Raw genomic sequence first — 20,810 nt, forward strand, 5'->3', positions numbered from 1 at the left:
TTCTCCCTTTCATTAGAGAGGTGTTACTTTGACTGGGTGTCAAAAGAGTATTGAAAACTCTTGAAGACAGTTTTGCTGAGCTTTTTTTTTCTTTAATAAGGAAGGGTTCTATTGGGAAATGATTGTTGTATAAAAGAATAATGACTCTGTATTCTGAAGGGTGATATAAATAGATCCCATACCTTCATTTTAAAGAGTTGAGCCTTTTGAAGTTCTTAACCCTTTAACATTGGGTCAACATCTTCTTAGAGAACTGGGCAGCTAGGTGGTACAGTGCATAGAGCGCCAGGCCTAGAGTTAGGAAGACCTGAGTTCAAATCCGGTCTTAGATGTTTACTAGCTGTATATGTGTGTGACTCTGGGTAAGTCACTTCAGTGACTGTAAAATGAGCTGGAGAAGGAAATGGCAAACCACTCCAGTATCTCTGCCATGAAAACCCCAAATAGGGTCATGACGCTACTGAAAATGACTGAACAGCAACAATAGAGAGAACTGAAACATGCAAATAGTAATTTTGGCAAGGAGTGGTGGCTTGCTTTTTTCATTTTGCCTGGTCTACTCTCTAATGTTGTAGGCCGGAGGACCTCTGAGTCTAGATTGAGAAGTTTAAATCTTGACTGCCATCTTACCATCTGGGTGACCTTGGACAGGTAACTTCTGAATCACGTTTTCATCATCTGTAAAATGAAGGGGTTGAATTTGATGAACAAATCCCTGAGGTCCCTTCCAGCTCCAAATTCCACAAACATATATTGTTATTGGCTGTCTTCTGTCCAAGTGTTCTCTTTAAAGAAAATATATTTATGGTTTTTTATTTTTACATCACTTTCATCTCTAGGTAATATCCCTTTTCTTCCCTCCCTGTTGGACCATTCCCTATAACAAAGAATTAAAAAAAAGAAAAAAGAAATGGGGAAAATGCGATTCAGCAACCTTAATTAAGATCAGATACCAGTTGAATTTGTCTGTATACACAAGTGTTCTACACTCATTGTGCCCCACTTCCGGAAAGATAGGAGGGTGGTGCTTTTTCTTAGGCAGTGAGGTGGTACAGTGGTCAGAATACTGGGTTTGGAGTCAGGAAGACCTGAATTCATTTCCAGCCTCAGACACTTCCTAGCTTTGTGATCCTGGGCAGGTTACTTAATACATTACTTTGTCTACCTCAGTTTCCTCAACTCGAAAATGGGGTAACATTAAATAACAACACTTCCCAGGGGTGAGTCATTTGTAAAGTGCTTAACACAGTACCTAGCACATAGTCGGTGCTTAATAAATGCTGGTTTCCCTCTACTCTTTTCTTCAGGGCCAAGCTTAGCTACCTGTGTACAATATTCCATTGTAGTCATTGGTCTAGACTATTTCCGTGGTTCTGCGTACTTTGTTATCAGTTCATATAAATCTTCCTGTGCTTTATTCATATTCAGTGTTTTTTTTGGCACAGTAATGTTTTAAACATGTATAAAACAGAACTGCCCAACGCCTAACCCGGTAAGGTTGTCCCAATAGCTATCAGACTTTTTTAGTATTGTCATGGGAATTCCACGATAATGTGAATACTGTAGGATTGCTGAGTCACCATCAAGGGAGTGGTCTAGTTTTGTCCTGGGTAGGAATCCTAGCTGGAGTTCATAATTCTTCTAATCAAAGCAGGTTTATGTGAAACTAAGGAGACAACAGCAACAAAAATGCATCCAGCTTCAAGTCTTAGCGCCTGGAACTGTGCCACACTTCAAATTCTGAATGGAAAATAAATTGACTTGATTTTCCACTTCGATGAAGTAACCCGAGCAATCACTATATGTACCTAACTACAAACTTTGGGTGACATTACTTTCAGTGCTGGGGATGAGGGACAGGAAATAAAATCAGAGCAAATATACTGAAAACAAGGCTGATCGTAAAGAACATGTACAAACTGCAGAAAGAAGGACCCAGAACCAAGGGTGAATACAAATGTTTGGTTTGGACCTATAATAATATCTGGAAAGCTACCAGGGTTAATGCTAATATCCTTTATGGCTCTTAGAAAGGGCGTAAGAATCTGATAGGTAAAACTATTCCTTGCTCTTCCAGTTTGCTTGTAGTATCAGCCTTTATATTTAAATCATGAACCCATTTTGACTTTATTTTGGTATATGGTTTAAGATGTTGATCTATGCCTATTTTCTGCCATACTCTTTTCCAGTTTTCCTAGCTGTTTTTGTCAAATAGTGAGTTCTTATCCCAGAAGCTGGAGTTGTGGATAGCATTTTTGAAGAGGACCAATGACGTCCTCCCAATGAGCCTCACAACAACCTTGGGAGCTTGAGATCTGGATCTGGATCAAATGAGACTATCTCTAGAGTAGGCATTCTGTGGAAGGCCAGGTTTATAGCTTATGACAAACTGAATTGATTTTTCCATAATGTTGCATCTGGATCTCAAAAACTCCCAAAGTCTAAGTAACTGAGTGGAGAGAATGGGTCAGTCACGGTCATATGTGGCAGAGGGAGAGGGATGTTCTTTCTCTTTGCATGGTGTGCTTCCATCTTTATGTTCATTCATCACGTCACCCAATGTGACTATCCCATCTCCCATTCCATTTGGACCATGGCCATCATCACTTAACAGTTATTCCTCTCAGGAGTCTGTCATGATAAGAGTACGCTCAACCAGGACAGATTACCTATTTCTTGGATGATTGCCAGGAGTTGTGAACTGATTCAATCATTCTATAGAGCAATTTGGAACTATGCCCAAAGGGCTATAAAACTGTGCATACCCTTTGACTTAGCAGAACTACTGCTAGGTCTGTATCCCAAAAGAGAAAAAATAAAAAGGCAAAGGACCTATATGTATAAAAATATTGAGAATTAGGATTTGAAGGGATGCCCATCAATTGAGGAATGGCTGAACAAAAAGTTGTGGTTGATGGAATACTATTGTATTATAAGAAATGACCACGATGCTCCCAGAAAAACCTGGAAAGACTTGCATGGGCTGATAAAAGTGAAATGTACTGAGTACAAAGTAACAGCAATAATTTTTTTAATGTTTTGATCATCCTTTTTTATTAATTTATTTTGATTTATCAACAATCACTTCCATAAGCCCTTGTGCTCCAATTTTTTCTTCCCCCTTCCCCAAGACGTAGCACAATTCAATATAGGCTATACACATACATTCCTATTAAACATAATCTCACATCAGTCATGTTGTAAGGAAGAACCAGAACCAATAGAACCACAAGAAAGAGGAAACAAAACAAAACAAGAAAAAAAAGAGCAAATAATATCGTTTGATCTGCATTCAAACTCCACAGTTCCTTCCCTGGATGTGGACAGCACCTTCCATCATGAGACTTCTAGAGATGTCTTAGATCCTTGCATTGCTGAGAAGGGCTAAGTCTATCACAGTTATTCATTGAACAGCATGGCTGCCACTGTGCACAACGCTCTCCTGGCTCTGCTCACCTCACCCAGCACTATTCCACATAAGTCCCTCCAGGTTTCCCTGAAGTCTGCCCACTAACCATTCCTTATAGCACAATAGTATTGCACCATGTTCACACCACAACCTGTTCAGCCATTCCCCTACTGATGGGCATCCCCTCAATTTCCAACTCCCTGCCACCACAAAAAGAGCTGCCATAAATATTTTTGAACATGTGGGTCCTTTTCTTGAATAACAGCAATATTTAAGATGATCAGCTGTGAATGACTTAGCTATTCTCTATTAGCAATACAATGATTCAAGACAACTCTGAAGGACTTATGATGAAAAATGCTCTCCATCCCCAGAGAAAGAACTGATGGTTTCTGAATATAGATTGAAGCACACTTTTTTTTACTTTTTATTTTTTTTTGTCTTAAGTTTTCTTTCACAACATGACTTACGGATATGTTTTGCATGACTTCACATGTATAACTTATGTTACATTGCTTGCCTTCTCAATGAGGGGTGGTAGGGAGGGAGGAAGGGAGAATTTGGAACTCAGTTTTAAAAACAAATGTTAAAAATTGTTTTTACATGTAACTGAGGAAAAATTAATACTAAATAAATACAAAAAAATTCAGTATAAGTATTGGGGGAAAAAAGACATTTGCCAGGCACAGTCTGTCAGGCACTGAGCTAATTGCTGGGCATACAAATCAATCAACAAACTTATTAAGTGCCTGTGACATGAGAGGCACTTCCTAGGTTGTTCTCATCCACCCATTCTACGCATGTCACGGCTTCTTGGAGCCACAGGTGAGAGTTGGGTGAATCAGATAGACACTGGAGGTGGACAAGCAGCCCTGAAAAGAGCTCAGTAGCTCTTATACCGGAGGTGTTATTCGTCCTTGAAGACCCCATACACCCCAGAGAGTATAATAACAGTGTAGCCAGGTGCTTGAAATAAGGTCAGGTCTCACATTCCAGGTTATTGAAATAACTTGGTTGCAGAACAACAGTTCAAGTCTTTGAGGAACTGTAGGAGGAGAATAACTAAGTGCTAGAACACTGAAGATAGGCAAATAATTTGCTTTTCCAAAAAGGAAGAAGTAATTCTGTGAATTAGAACAGTGAGTAGAACACCAGTCCCTGTAAACATCTAAACTGGATTATTAAGTTGATAATTTTGAGTACACAGGGAAATGCAGTGATCATTAGGAACTAAGATGGGTTCACTTAGGCTAAGTCATCCCAAGCTAACCTCTTGGACTGGGGATAAGGTTATTGGTATACCAGTGAACAACTATCTAGTAAGCACTAACAGTGTTCTAGGTACTCTGCAAAGTGCTGAGGAGTCAAAGAAAGGCCAACATAGTTCTTGCACTCAAGAAGCCTACATTCCAGTGGAGGAAACAACATGAAAAGCACTATGTACATATCAGACTAGATGGGTCTTAGAGGGAAGGTATTCAGGAGTGAGGGGAACCACAGAGAAGACTGGAAAAGTTGGGATTTGAGCAGAATGGTAGGAAAAAAATCAAGAGGTGAATGTCGGGGAGGCAGAACATTCCATCATGGAGATGGCCAATGAGAAACTGTACCTAAAGTCCATGGAGGAGAGTAAGATGTAACAAGACTGGAAAGATAGCAGGGGGGCAGGTTATGAAGGGTTTTAAGTAGTGAAAAGAGGACTTCATGTTTGACCCTAGAGGCAATAGGGAGCCATGGGAGTTAATATAGCAGTGAGGTGAAGAGGGAGGAAGACCAAGGCTACTGAAGTAATCCCCAAGAGTGATGAGGGTCTAACTAGGGAAATGGCTGTGTCAAGAGATGGAGTCTTTGTGGAGGTAGAATTCACATAGTCTGGCAACTGATTGGCTACAAGAAAGAGTATAGTCAGGGGCAGGTAGGTGGCGCAGTGGATAGAGCACCGGCCCTGAAGTCAGGAGGACCTGAGCTCAAATTCGGCCTCAGACCAAACACTTGGCACGTACTAGCTGTGTGACTTTGGGCAAGTCACTTAAACCCAATTGCCTCACCAAAAAAAAGAGTATAGTCTCAAGAATGACTGAATTGGTGAGTCTGGGTGAATGGCAGTTGTCACCTCCATGGAATAGAAAGGTTAGGGGAGTTTCTGGGGGAAATAGTCATTTTGTTTTGGGCATGTTGAGTTTGGGATGTTTATGGACATCCAGTAGGCAGCTTGGGAAGAATGAAACAAGCATTATTAAGGCCTTACTATGTACCAGGCACTGTACTAAGCATAAGCAAAAAGAAGAGCCCTGCCCTCCAGCAGCTCCATATTAATGTAGTAAGACAACAGATAAAATGGAACTCAAAAAGGTAAGCAGTGGAAATGCATGAAGGTGCCTGTCAGGAGGCAAGGAAAAGGGCATGGAAAGGTATCCAGGCCACTCTCGCCTTGTGCATGAAATGGAAGCCTCAGGAGGAACTCACCAATGGGAGAAGTAAGAGAGAGAGAGAGTGTGTGTGTGTGTGTGTGTGTGTGTTTTGAGAAGGTTACTGTGGAAAAATCTAAAGATGAGAATAGCAGAGCCATGGTTTTGGGGTCCAGAAGCCAAGAACAGAGGGTAGGAGGGAAGCAAGAGCAGTCTTTTCACAAATGGAAGCCCTGCAGGACTGGTTAAGTAGGGTATTTAGGTCTGGCCATATATGGATCTGGAAATCCTCTGCATAGAGATGACAACTGATATAGAGGATATATATATATATATATATATATATATATATATACACATATATACATATATATATATAAATTTATAAATAAATTATAACCTATATTCAGTTAGGATGGAATGGGACATAATGTATTCTAAAAACCACCAAATTATGCAAAATTATGGCTTATGGGGAAAATGGGTTTAGGGGCACAACACTAAAAACCATCAATGACAAAAAGTATCATTCAGTTGTGTCTGACTCTTCCTGACCCATTTGGGTTTTTCTTGGCAAAGATACTGGAGGGGTTTGCCATTTCCTTTTCCAGCTCATTTCAGAGATGAGGAAACTGAGGCAAACAGGGTTAAATGACTGGCCCAGGATCATACAGCTAGTGTCTGAGGCTGGATTTGAACTCAGGAAGATGACTTCCAGGCCTGGTGCTCTATCCACTGTGCCACCTAGTTCCCAGACCTTGTATAGGAACCTAATAAAAATAGTAGCATAGATTAATATATAGTAAATGGTTAAGAAATACAAAACATTACAATAAACAATGGTAGTGTCTGTGGCCTTGGGTTGTTGCTCATTTCAGGTACTGCAGGTCAAAGGGTAGCCTTTGTGGGCTGCCATTTTAGGGTCGTGGTCCTGGTGGAAGGTAGGAGAGGGGTAGGAGCAGACCAGAAAAGCTTACAGGTCCTACTCCAACAGAACATGGACAATAAATATGGTGCTTACTTTGAAAAAGGCCGTGAGTGTCGCTGGTGGAAGCGGGCCTTGGAAAGATTGTCCCTTGTGAGTTACTGTGAAGTGGAGTACTTTTCTGTGTCCTCTCACTGTTTTTTGAGGATAAAATTGTGCATAAGCAAATAAAAATTCATATTATGCTCAAATTATTCCCTGACATATCAACTGCTTTGGATCAAATTCCCAGTTTCAACGTGTTTGACTGTATTTTCTACTTCCTTTTTCCTTTCTTACCTATTCCTCTGGTCTCCCAGGAGGACCCACAGCAATTGTGAGTTTAACTAGTCAAATGAAACAATTTGTAAAGTGCTTAGCACAGTGTATGGCACACAGTAGGTGCTATATAAATACTCATTCTCTTCCCCCCACTAAACGGCATTTAGAGACAACGTGGGTGCCCTATTGAATTGACCTCTAGTCTCGGAGAAGAGAGGGTCATGAAATATAGGTCCCATTCCAAGATTTACCAATAGTTATTTAGAAATGTTGAACGAATCTCTTCTAAGGCTCTTCATAGCTTCATGCTTAAGGATTCTGTGGGGGTTTTAGTTTAAATTCTCCCTGAACTGACATAGATCATAAGCCCCCCTGACTTGATAGATGGTACTGGAAAGTAGCTGACATTGTAATGAACTTCTCCAAGCTCTTCCAGGCTGGCCCACCTCAAGCTAGATCTGTACTTTCAGCCTTTCCAGGTTGGTGGAACCTGCCAGAGCTTGAGTTACACTACTATAGCCTTCAGAAGTGGATGGACATCTCCCTGCTTTTGTGAGATCCTGGAATAGGATTTTGGCATCTCTGTACTCAGGTCCCAATAAACCAGGACTTTTTCCTCTTTGTTAAGAGGCTGCTGACTATTAAATTGATCACTCTAGAAATATTTATTAAGGATCCCACTTTGTGCAGGACACTATGGGAGATGATGTTCTGGATAATTAGTCCTCTGGCCACACCTGGCACATGATATTCCATGTCCCACTCCAACAGTTGGGACAGATTCTCTCCTGTCACCTCTGTGCCTTGGACTCCCTAGCTCCCGTCTACTCATGGTCACCAGGCCCTATTGGAGGCTGCTTCTTATCCCCACAGTTGTTAATGCTTTCTTTGTCTTCGTGAAATCGCTTCATATTGACATTATTGTCTTATTTGGGTACGTAGTTTCCCTATGGTAGTACATAAGCTCCTTTTGGGCAAAGATGTTTGTTTTTGACTTTTTATCCCCAGCACCTAGTAAATAAAATAGGAGGGAAGTGAATAAATATATAGTGCCTACTATGTGCCAGGCCTGTTAAGCACTTTACAAATGTTATATCGTGTGATCCTCACAGCAACCCTGTGAGGTAGATGCTGTTATTTGTTATATGTTATATTTACATATATATTTTATTTGTTATTTTATATATTTTATTTGTTATGCGTATATGTTATATTTTACAGTTGGGGAAACTGAGGCAAACTAAAGTTAAATGACTAGTAAATGTCTGAGGCTGGATTTGAGTGGGGGATCCTTCTGCCTTCTGCCCTTGTATTCTGTCTTTGCATCCCCCTCACTTTGTATGGCAGATATTTATTAAATGTTGAATTTTCAAAGAAATGTTTGTTTCTTTTTATGACTTTGTGGCTCACGTCCAATCGAACGGTTATCTGCCATTGCAGAAACCCAAAGCAAGAACCTCTGGGCAGATAGGTCTTGCCAAACCTCTTGCCAGCAGGAGACCAATCCATGAATATTAACTGTAACTAACAAAATTCAATTCAAAATAGATTCATTTCTCAGCAACTCTTTGCAGAGTTGGTGCTTTCACTTTGTATCAGGAGGTGGTGAAATGCCATGGCAACACTAACACCCCTTAGGATGCTCAGGACTCTAGTCTGCAACTTTCAGTCCCTTGGCAGTTTTCTCTGCCTGCCACAGATTTCCAGCTCATGCTGTGTATGATTCATTTTCCAGTCAGATCTCAAAAGATGATTAGAGTTGGGTGTTTGGAACTGAAATCCTAAAATTTAATTAAAATAAAAATGTGCAGAGTGATGTCAGCAGTGTCTTAGTGATAAGTGAAGAACATCACTTCTATTATTTATAACATGGAGAAATGACTGAGCTGGACTGAACAGTGAAGCAGGAGACATCTTATTACTACCAAGATCCATAATCTAAATTATTACTGAAGGGAGTTTTTGCATTCTGGGGTGTCAGAATGCATTTGGGTTTTGCTTATAGTTCCTTATGATTGATAAGGTTCCATTGGTCTGGTAGAATGACCACTTATTTGGTCACTGGACAGGAATCACACCTTTAGAATAACAATAGATAACATGTAAAGAATGTCCCTGGGGAAATGGGACAAGAAATGATTGGCCAGTCATGGAGCAAAAGGAAAAGATAATATGCTCTGCTACATGATGATTGCATGTATCTTTGGTCAACACCAGGAGACCTAGAGGAAGATCCCTCCTTTTAGTGGATTTACAGAAGAACATGAAAAATGGTTGAACAGGATGGGCATGGCTGATTGGGCTGCCATCTTGCATGTAGGAGGGAAATTGTGTCAAGGAAATTGTATTTTCTCAAATCCAAGTGAAATTGATTCCTCAAATCTATCCTTCCTCTGATGGTATAATTAAGCAATTTGTTAGGAGAAGGGGGTTTCCCTTGTATTTTAACCTATAGTAGAGGCAGCTAGATGGCATAGTGAATAGAATGTTCGCCTTTGAATCAGAAAGATCTGAGTTTGAATTCTTCCTCAGACATACTAGCTGTGTGGTTCTGGGCAAGTCGCTTAATCTTTCAGCCTCAGTTTCCCCATCTGTAGAATGGAGATAAAAAGAGTACCTATTTCACAAAGTTGACATGAGGATCAAATGAGATAATATGTGTAAAGCCCTTTACAAAGCTTATACAGCTATATAAATGTTAGCTCTTATTACCTTTAATGAATTCAGCATTAGGATTCATTAATATTAAAATGGAAGAGATTAAAATATTTATTAATTAGCATCAAATTAATCAATGGTAAATAATCTCTAAATTCCAAAATGACTTAAGACTTATTTTGTTCTAAAGTTTAGCAATAGAAATAAAAAGGTTGATCAATGGAACAGATCTGGTACACAATATACTGGAGCAAATGAGCACAGTGGTCTGGTCTAGTGTTCGATAAAACCAAAGACCAAAGCTTCTGGGGTTGTTCAGTTGTGTCCAACTCTTCATGACCCCATTTGGGTTCTCTTGGCAGAGATACTGGAGTGGTTTGCCATTTCCTTCTCCAGCTCATTTTATCAATGAGGAAACTGAAGCAAATAGGGTTAAGTGACTTGCCTAGGGTCACACAGCTACTAAGTGTCTGAGGTAGGGTTTGAACTCCTGAAGATGAATCCCTGACTTCTATCCACTTCATCATTTAGCTGCTCCTGGGATAAGAATTCACTATTCAACAAAAGCTACTGAGAAAACTGGAAAGCAATCTGGCAGCAACTAGGTATAGACCAACATCTCACACTGTACAAGAGATAAGCCTGAAATGCTATGATAAAGGCTATCTCAAATGAATGCTTTCCCCAAAATGCATATTGGAAATAGGCATAGAGAGTAGTTTTGAAGCACGGCCACATCTGTGTACTATGGGGCCATCATGCTTGAAATCTTAAAGCCCATCACAGCCCCCCCCCCACCACTTGAAGATACTTTCATTTGAATATATTACCATTAGTGTTTTTTTTTACTGTATATTAAATGTTGTAGGCATTGAAAATAGCACTTTAAGCCATTCCCCAATTGATAAATGATCAAAAGATATGAAGTTTTCAGGTGAAGTAATCAAAGCTATCTATTGCCATATGAAAAAATAGTCTAACTCACTTTTGATTGGAGAATTGCAAATTAAAACAATTTTGAGGTACTACCTCATACTTATTAGATTGGCTAATAGGATAGAAAAAGTAAATGACAAATGTTGAAGAGGATGTGGGAAAAATGAGACATTAATGCACTGCTGGTTGATTTGTGATCGGATTCAACTATTCTGTAGAGCAATTTGGAACTATGCCCAAAGGGTGATAGTTCAGGGAATGGTTGAACAATTTGTGGTTATATGATTGTGATGCAATACTATTGTACTATAAGAAATGATGAGCAGAATCCATTCAGAAAAACCTGGAAAGATTTGCATGGGCTGATACAAAGTGAAATGTACTGTGTACAAAGTACCAGCAATATTTTAAGATGATTAGCTGTGAATGAATTAGCTATTTTCATCAGTACAGTGATTCAAGACAACTGAAGGACTTATGTTCAAATGCTATCCATACCCAGAGAAAGAACTGATAGTGTTTTAATACAGATTGAAGCATAAGTTTTTTACTTTCTTTTTCTTTTTTCTTTTGAATCAATTAATAATATTGAGTTTTATTTTTTTCTTTCTACCAGATACTTTTTAAATTTTATTTTTAATTAATTAATTTATTTGTAGTTTTCAGCATTCACCTCCATAAGCTTTTTTTTTTGTTTGTTTTTGTTTATTGGTGAGGCAATCAGGGTTAAGTGACTTGCCCAGGGTCACACAGCTAGTTAAGTGTCAAGTGTCAGAGGCCACATTTGAACTCAGGTCCTCCTGACTCCAAGGCTGGAGCTCTATGCACTGCACCACCTAGCTGTCCCTCAAAAGATTTTGAGTTGCCAAGCTTTCCCCCCCTCCTTCCCCTTCCCCCTCCCCAAGACGTCATGCAATCTGATATAGGCTCTACATATACATTCCTATTAAACATATTTTTACATTAGTCATGCCATAAAGAAGAATTAGAACCAACAGGAGGAACCACAAGAAAGAAGAAACAAAACAAAACAGAAGAAGAAAAAAAAAGAGCAAATAGTATGCTTTGATCTGTATCCAGACTCCACAGTTCCCCCTCTGGATGTGCACAGCACTTTCCACCATGAGTCCCTTGGAGATGTCTTAGATCCTGGCATTGCTGAGAAGAGCGTAGTCTATCAAAGTTAGTCATCACACAACATGGCTGCCACTGTGTACAGCACTCCTGGTTCTGCTCACTTCACTCAGCATCAGTCCACACAAGTCTTTCCAGGTTTTTCTGAAGTCTGCCTGCTCACCATTTCTTATAGCACAATAGTATTCCGTTACATTTTTTTTTAAAAAGTATGCTTTAATCAGTATTCAGATTCCATCAGTTATTTGTCTGGGGATGAATAGCATTTTCCATCATAATTACTTCAGAGTTGTCTTGGATCATGGTGTTGCTGAGAATAGCTAAGTCATTCATAATTGATGATCTTGCAATATTGTTGTTACTATGTAAAATGGCCTCCTCATTCCACTCATTTCACTCTACATCAGTTTTTTCCCTTGAGAGTATGTCATTCATCATTTCTCTTAGCACAATAGTATTCGATCACAATTATCTACTACAACTTGTTCAGCAACTCACCAAGTGATGGAATCCCCTCAATTTCCAATTCTCTGCCACCAGAAAAGAGCTGCTATAAATGTTTTTGTATATATAGGTCATTTTCCTTTTTTTAATCTTGTTTGGGATATAGACTTAGTAGTGGTATTGCTGGGTCAAAGGGTATGTAATGTTTTATAGGTCTTTGGATACAGTTCTAAAACTGTTCTATGTAATGCCAACCCTTTATTTAATCTTTATCCACTAACTTTCTTTTTTTTTATGAATTTAAATATTTATTGACTGTAGGAAGATTCCATGCATCTTTGTACATATATGCCCATGGGATGGGAAGAGTTATTTTTTTCTTTTCCTTTTTTTTATTTTTAACATGTGTTTTTAAAGCTTTGGGTTATAAATTTTCTCCCTTTCTCCCTCCCCACCCACCCTCATTGAAAAGGCAAGCATGTCCATACAGGTTATAGATGTATAGTCATGCAAAACATTTCCACAGTAGTCCTGTTGTGAAACACTAAGTATATTACCCTTTACCCTATCCTACCCCCCATTTATTCTATTCTCTCTTTTGGCCCTGTCCTTTCTCAGAAGTGTTTGCTTTTGATTATCCCCTTCCCCAATCTGTCCTCCCCTCTATTGACCCCCTGCTCTCTTGTCCCCTTCCCCCTTTATTTTCCTGTAGGGTAAGATAGATTTCCATACCCCACTGTGTATGTTATTCCCTCCTTAAGCCAAATCCTATGAGAATAAGATTCACTTATTCCCTCTCACCTTCCCCCATTTCCCCTTCACTGTAAAAGTTTTTTCTTGTCTGTTTCATGTGAGATATTTTACCTCCTTCTACTTCTCCCTTTCTCCTTCTCCCAGTATAATCCTCTCTCATCCCTTAATTTTATTTTCCAGATATCACCCCTTCATCTTCAACTCACCCCTCTATCTATCTGTGCCCTCTATCTATCTATCTATCTATACATACATATAATTTTTTTCCCTCCTACTACCCTAATACTGACAAAGGACTCATGAGTTACAAATATCATCTTTCCCTGCAGGAATGTAAACAGTTCAATCTTAATAAGTCTTTTATGATTTCTCTTTCCTGTTTACCTCTTCATGTTCCACTTGAGTCTTGTATTTGAAGGTCAAATTTTCTATTCAGCTCTGGTCTTTTCCACAGGAATGCTTGAAACTCCCCTGTTTCATTGAATGACCATTTTTTACCCTGAAGGTTTATACTCAGTTTTGCTGGGTAGGTGATTCTAGGTTGTAGTCCTATCTCCTTTGCCCTCTGGAATATCATACTCCATGCCCTCCTGACCCTTAATGTAGAAGCTGCTAAATCTTGTGTTATCCTGATTGTGTTTCCACAATACTTGAATTGTTTCCTTCTGGCTGCTTGCAATATTTTCTCCTTTACCTGGGGATTCTGGAATTTGGCTACAATATTCCTAGGAGTTTTCCTTTGGGGATCTCTTTCAGGAGGTAATAGGTGGATTCTTTCAATTTCTATTTTGCCCTCTGGTTCTAAAATATCAGGGTAGTTTTCCTTGATAATTTCTTGAAAGATGATGTCTATGCTCTTTTTTTGATCATGGCTTTCAGACAGTCCAATAATTTTTAAGTTCTCTCTCCTGGATCTATTTTCCAGGTCAGTTGTTTTTCCAATGAGATATTTCACATTCTCTTGTATTTTTTCATTCCTTTTGATTAGGGTTACAGTGCCATGATTTCTCAAATTGTCCCTATCTTCCAATTTCTCCACTGTTTTTCCCACATCTTCTCCAACATTTATCATTTTCCTGTTTTGTCATGTTAGCCAATATGATAAGTGTGATGTGGTACCTCAGAATCATTTGGATTTGCATTTCTCTAATCAATAGTGATTTAGAGCATTTTTTCATATGACTATAGATAGCTTTAATTTCTTCATCTGAAAATTGCATGTTCATATCCTTTAACCATTTATCAATTGGGGAATGCTTTATTTTTCTTGAGGTATTTTTTGTTTCTGTTTGTTTTCTTTCACAACAGGACTATTTTGGGAACGTTTTCCATGACCACACATGAATAACCTATATCCAGTTGCTTGCTTTCTCAGTTCGGGTGAGGTGGGTAGGGAGGAAGGGAGAGAATTTGGAACTCAGTTTTAAAAATGAATGTAAAAATCGTTTTTACACATTACCTGGGAAAATTATAAAAAATACTAAATAAATTTTCAAAAAAGGAAAATAATACTTAATTTGGAGTCAAGAGGACTTGGGCTTTGTCATCTGAATGTGTGGTCTGGAACAAGAGAAAGAAACTCTGTAAAATGAGAAAGTTGGGCTTCTCAGATCTCTTCCAGCTCTAAATCTTAGGATTTTATGCTACCTGTCTACATAGGCTTTTAATAAATGTTTTCACTCATTCAATAAATATTAAACAAGGACACTGGTCAGGGCCATGGAAATCCAAAGACAAAAAGGAAACAGTCTTTGCCCTTGAGTTTGCATTCTATTGGGGAATAGAGACCCCAGGCAAGTCACTTAACCCTGCCTGCCTCAGTTTCCTCAATTGTAAAATGAGCTAGAGAGGGAAATGGCAAATCACTCGAGAATCTTTGCCAAGAAAACCCCAAATGGGGTCACCAAGAGTCGGACACGACTGAAAAACGACTGAACAACAAATGATGGTGGGATTTCTTAGCCACTGATCGGGGACGGGATGATATGCCTGCCAGGACTGGTTCCTATCTGGAGGGCACACTTTGGGCTGGGGTGGGATGGGGTGGGGGGAGTGGGATCCCTGTCCACCCCTACCGGGTACAAAACAGGTTTTGTACCTGGGAAGACTTGAATGAACTGATGATGAGTGAAATATAGAGACCACTCAGGCACATCGAACAGAGCCTTGGACCTACAGTTTCAGTTCAAAACCCACCGCAGATACTACTTGCTCGACCCGGAGCAAGTCTCTTTACCCGTCTGCCTCAGTTTACTCATCTGTAAAATGAGGATGATAATACTAGCACCTGCCTAGTGTGTTGTGTGTGGTGAGGATGGTGTAGTATTTGTCCCATGTGCTGGATAAACGGCAGCCGCTATGACGGTCCTGGTATTGACCAGGGGCACAGGAGAAGCCAGCAGCAGGGCTTGGAGGCAGGCCGGACCCCGCAGCTCGGCGCCCCGCACAGGGACACGCGCTCCGGGGCAGAGGGAGCCCCGCGCTCCAGGCCCGGACCACACGGGACCATCAGTGACGGGGGTTGTTTGTCCTCTTGTTCATGGGGGGAAGCGGAGGGCGTAAGAAGGTAAAGCAGCCGCTCGTCAGGCGGAGAAGGTTAAACAGGAGCCGACCCTGCACCCCAGCAGGGGCCTGGGACCCGGCTCCGCCCGCGCTGCTGGGGGAGGAGGGGAGAAGGGGAGGAGGGAGGAGGGGGGGGGAGGGATCCGGGCGCATGCGCAGCCGCTTTGCCGGCCCCGCGCGTCCCCAGGAGCGCCGCCGGCCCCGAGTGGCTCAGCCGGGGTCCCCCACCACTCACCCCCGGCCGGCCGAGCGATGGAGCTGGGGCCGGGGCTGGACAAGCTGGAGCTGCTGAGGAGGAAGACGCTCGCGGAGGAGGCGCCGGCGCCCGCCGCCCAGTGAGCCGCGGGGCCCGGGAGGGAGCGGGAGATTTGAATGGCGGACGCGAGAGCGGGCGCGGGCGGCGCGGACTGAGCCCCCCGGGCTCCCGTAGGCCCCCTGCCCCGGGCTGGGCACGAAAGGGTGCTTGAAGGAGTGGGGGAATGAATGCATGAATGAATGCGTGAATGGGGTGGGGGCCGCGCGCCTGAGCCCTGCCCTCAGGGCGCTTACTGTCGAATCGGGAGACCGGGTGCAAACCACCCTGGGTCCCTGGAGATCATTCCCGGAGGGAAGGCCTGGAATTAAAGGGCTGGGGTAGGCTTCTTGGGCCTGGCGGTCTGAGAGCACGCCCTGAAGCCTAGGGGTGCAAGTGGGGGGGTGGGTCCCCGGACCTGGGGGAGGCGGGAGACGGAGGCTCTGGTTGGGGCAAGTGCAGGGAGGCCATGGGGTAAGGGTGGGAGGTGGAAGGAGCCTGGAAACGTGTGTCTGGGTGATGGGGGGGTGGGGGTGGGGGTGGGTATGAAGGGCTTTGAATGCCAAACCAAGGCTTGGAGAGCAGGAGAGATCGAGTTCCTAGGCTCTTAGGTTGATAGAGCAGTCCCTTTTTAGTCTTGTGTGTGTGTGTGTGTGTGTGTGTGTGTGTGTGTGTGTGTGTCTTGGACCCCTTCTCAGAATAATGTTTTTAATAATGTATTAAGCACCTACCGTGTACCAGGCACTGTACAAAGTCGATACAAAGAAAGGAAAAAAAGACTTTCTGAGACAAGACACAATTATGTGCAAAAGAAAGTACAGAGGAAATACAAAGGAAACTGGTGGGGAAAAGTGCCCACCAGGTGCCAGGCACTGCGCCGAACATTTCACAAACATTATCTAGTTGGATCCTCACAAAAACTCTGTGAATTAAGTTCTGTTATTATCCTCATTTTACAGTTGAGGAAACTGAGGCAGACAGGTAAAGTGACTTGCTCGGCTTCCTACAGGTGTTAGGTGTAAGGCTGTATTTGAACTCAGCGCTTCCTAGCTCCAGGCCCAGTGCTCTATCTCCGGCTGCTTCTAATTCGGTTGTATTGAAATACAGTTATCAAAATATGTATATTTTTAAAGTTAATGGACTCCAGATTGGCAGCTCAAGCAAAACTTGGAAGGAAATGAGGGCTTCTAAGAGTGGGAGGTGAAGGACGCTCTGCCCTGTTGGGGGATGGGGTGTGCTGTGGGAGGGAGGAGTAATGGACGGACAGAAGAGGACCAGGAGGGTGGTTTGAGGCCTGGTTGGTTAGGGATTTAAACGTCAATCAGATGTTTGTCTTTTAGTTGGAAGCAGTGAGGATCCATGGCAGTGGGTATACTATTAGTCAGAGCTGCTCTATAGGAAAATCAGTTCACCCTGTATGTGGAGAATGAGTTGGGGTAGAGAGAGATTTGGTGACCATCTTGGAGGCTCTTGTGGCGGTAGTTCAGGCCAGAGGTGAGGAAGGCCTGAACTATTAGAGGTTATTTTGTTTGGCCTTCTCGTTTTACAGATAAAGATCATAAGGTCATGGATTTAGAGCCATATGGGACCCTAGAGGCCACCTAATCCACCCCCCTCAGTTTACAGTTGAGGAAACTGAGGCCCACAGAAGTAAAGGGACCTGACCAAAGTCAGACAGGTAGCATGTGACAGCAGAGATTTGAACCAGAGTCCCCAATTCCAGGCTCATCTCTGTCTTTTCATTGTACCACACTGTCTTCTGTTTGCAGTTTCCTGATTCCAAAGCTAGTGTTTTTTTCTGACTTACCTCTGATGGCTGAGGTTCTTTGGCCTTCAGGAAGTCACTTCTCCATTCTGGGCCTCAGTATTTGCCTCTTTAAGTAAGGAGGTTGGATGAGATGAGCGCCAAGCTTCTGGACCTCATTGTTGTGGGCTGATGAAAATGACATCTTATGCTGTGATTCTCTGAGTCCTTCTTTAATGCTCTATCAGCCAGACGTCTTCCTCCAGGTCTTTAGGCATTTCGAGTAATTTAGTGTAGTACTCAGCTGCCCTGTGGCTGCATGTACATACAGGTAGCTTCTCGGCTTTAGCATTTTTTTTATAAAATCTCTATTCCTCTTTACCAAATGACATGCAGTGCTGTGAGTGCTAGAGCTAGCAGAACCGGTGTTCCTATGTCTCCCTCTCCACCCGAGAGTCTCCTTGAAGATGATGCCTCCCAGAGCTTAGGCCTTGGCAGAAGAGGTTAAATTTCTGTGTTTATGGGCAAGGCTATATACTCAAGTGAGGTCCATTACCTGGTCTCCAACTCTCAGAGCAGTCAATCAAGCATTTTTTGATGGTTTTTAAAAATTACACACACACACACACACACACACACACACACACACACAATTTTCCCCCAACTACATGTTAAAACAATTAAAAAAATTTTTTTAAGTTTTGCATTCCAAATTCTATCCCTCCCTTCCCTTCTCCCCCCCCACAACGCTCCTTTTTAAGCGATCAGATATAGATTATACATATGCGGTCATGTAAAACATTTCCATATTAGTCATTTTGTACAAAAAGACTCAAAAAGAATGAAAGAAAGTAAAAAATAGCCTGCTTTGGTCTGTATTCAAACAAAATCAATTCTTTCTCTAGACGTGGATCATAAGCTTCATTATGAATCCTTTAGGGTTGTCTTAGATCATTGTATTTCTGACAATAACCAAGTCATTCACAGTTGATCATGGTACAATGTTGCTGTTACTGTGTACAACGTTCTCCTGGTTCTGTTCACTTCACTTTGCAGCAGTTCATGTAAATCCAGGTTTTTCTGAAATCATCCTTCTTGTCATTTCTTATAGCATAATAGTATTCCATCACAATCATATACCACAGCTTCAATCAAGCATCTTTATTTATTTATTTATTTATTTTGGTGAGGCAATCAGGGTTAAATGACTTGCCCAGGGTCACACAGCTAGTAAGTGTCAAATGTCTGAGGTTGGAGTTGAACTCAGGTCCTTCAGACTCCAAGGCCAGAGCTGTATCCACTACACCACCTAGCTGCCTCAATCAAGCGTTTAACAGACTGCAGTGTGCCCTTGCTGTTCTAGGCACTGTGTGTTACAAAGGGAGCCAGACAGGAGTTGCATCCAGTGTGTGGTGCTAGTGCTAACCTTCCCTCTGGAGGTTTAGGTGGGCTTTATTTTATAGACTCCTCAGAGTGGCAGAGGACTTTGGAGATGTAGATAGTCCAGCCCAGAGAGACGAGGTGGTATGCCAAGCTGGCTCCCCGTTCTCTCTTGTTTGAAGGCCAGATGGAATCCTCCCCTGCTCCCTATGGAAGGTGACAGCCCAGAGTGCAGCAGAAGGATGCAACGGAAGGAGTCCCAGGACCTGTTTTTCCATCCTTTGAAAGCATGCTTCCTGCACAATATTGGTCAGGTTACCTGGGCTCTCTGCGCCTCAGTTTCCTCATCTGGATAATGAGAAGGTTGGACTAAGTGACATCGGAGATGTCTTCTAGCTCTGCCTCCTCTGATCCTCTTTTCAGCATCTGTCCCATGAAGTCCTCACATGGTGCCTCTCCCTGGAGTTGGTTTCTGTAGGGAGAAAGCTCTGGGGTGCAGACATCAGATCAAATGGGAACATATCTTGTGAAGTGCTTACTCTCCAAACCCAAGCTACAACTCTCCTTGTTATTTCTGCAGAATTCTATTTGCAAGATTCCTCCCTCCTTTTGCCTCTGCCAGCAGAGGCAGATATTCTGCCAATACCCTGACCTTTGCAAGAGCTGAGCGTCTTCCCGGTGCTTTTCCTAACCTGAGTTTTTTCAGCAAGGGAGAACTCAGAATTACTACTATTCAGCTTCCAGCCTTAAAAGAATAAACCCAGTGAAATTCTTGAGACATCATTTGGGGAAAGTGAAACAAGAAGGACTTTGGGGCCTTGGGCTAAATTGGCACAGGTGTGAATAACCAGGATGATTCATTGATCAAGTCACCTTTGGAAATGCAGGGCCTAGTAGAAATCCAAAAGAATTCTAGGTGAGGTCAAGGAGAAAATTCATGTTAAAGGCTTATCCATCTCCTCTTAGGACCATGACTTGATGGTCTTCATTTAATGCTTCTCCTCCCTAACCTCTCTCAGATCCTTTCTCCTTTCTGGGTTTTGTGACCCTGCTGTCTCTCCATTCTCTTACTTGTCTGGCTGCTCCTTCTCAGTCTCCTTTGCTGGATCACCTTCTGTACCACCTTCCTATTCCCTGTCCAGGGTCTGTTTCCCTTAGTGACCTCATTAGTTCTCACGTGCTTAGATCGGTCTCTACTGATGAGGCCTAGAGCTATCTCCATCCCTGGCCTCCTTCCTGGTCTTGTCCTACATCTCCATTGCTGATTGAACAACACGTCCGAAACAGAGATCATTACCTTTCCTCCCAAAAAAAACCGCCACCCCTTTTCTGAACTTCTCCATTTCTGTCAAGGGCACTCCTCGTCCTCCAGTTATTGAAAAACTCAAAATTTTGAAACATCCTCGTCTCTTTGCTCTCCTTCACATGTAGTCGGTTAGTCACCATATCTCTTGGCTTTTCTGTCTTTACGACGTCTCTCATAACCCTCCCCTTCTCTCCACCTATATGACCACTGTCCTATTTCAGCCATTTGTTACCTTTTGCCTCCACTATTACAATGGCCTCCTAAGTGGTCATCATTTCTCAAGTCCCTTGTTCTTCTAATCCATCCTCTACACAGCTGCCAAAGTGATTTTCCAGAGTGGATCTCTGACCGGCTCACCCCCATACTCGGTAAACTCCTTCTTACCTTGAGAACCAAATATAAGCTCTTTGTTTGGCATTTCAGTCCCTTCACAACCTGATTCCAGTTGACCCTTCCAGTCCTCTTTTTCATTACCCTGTGGTCCATCCAAGGTGGCCACCTTGCTGTCTTTCAAACATGGCACTCCCTCTGTGTCTTT

The 20,810-nt window shown here is 42.1% G+C and overlaps 1 protein-coding gene across 2 annotated transcripts in view; it reads left to right on the forward strand.

Moving 5' to 3' along the window:
* Nucleotides 1–15,802: 15,802 nt before the first annotated feature.
* The window catches only part of DNA2 (DNA replication helicase/nuclease 2), a 42,248-nt gene continuing 37,240 nt past the window's right edge, over nt 15,803–20,810 (forward strand). For both annotated transcript variants that reach the window (XM_027840528.1, XM_027840529.1), the window contains exon 1: nt 15,803–15,885. In XM_027840528.1, coding sequence (XP_027696329.1) covers nt 15,803–15,885 — 83 coding nt within the window. The remainder of the gene's footprint in view (nt 15,886–20,810) is intronic.

The sequence above is a fragment of the Vombatus ursinus genome, unplaced genomic scaffold, assembly GCF_900497805.2.
Source record: "Vombatus ursinus unplaced genomic scaffold, bare-nosed wombat genome assembly UNPS02014847.1, whole genome shotgun sequence".
Taxonomy (NCBI): domain Eukaryota; kingdom Metazoa; phylum Chordata; class Mammalia; order Diprotodontia; family Vombatidae; genus Vombatus; species Vombatus ursinus.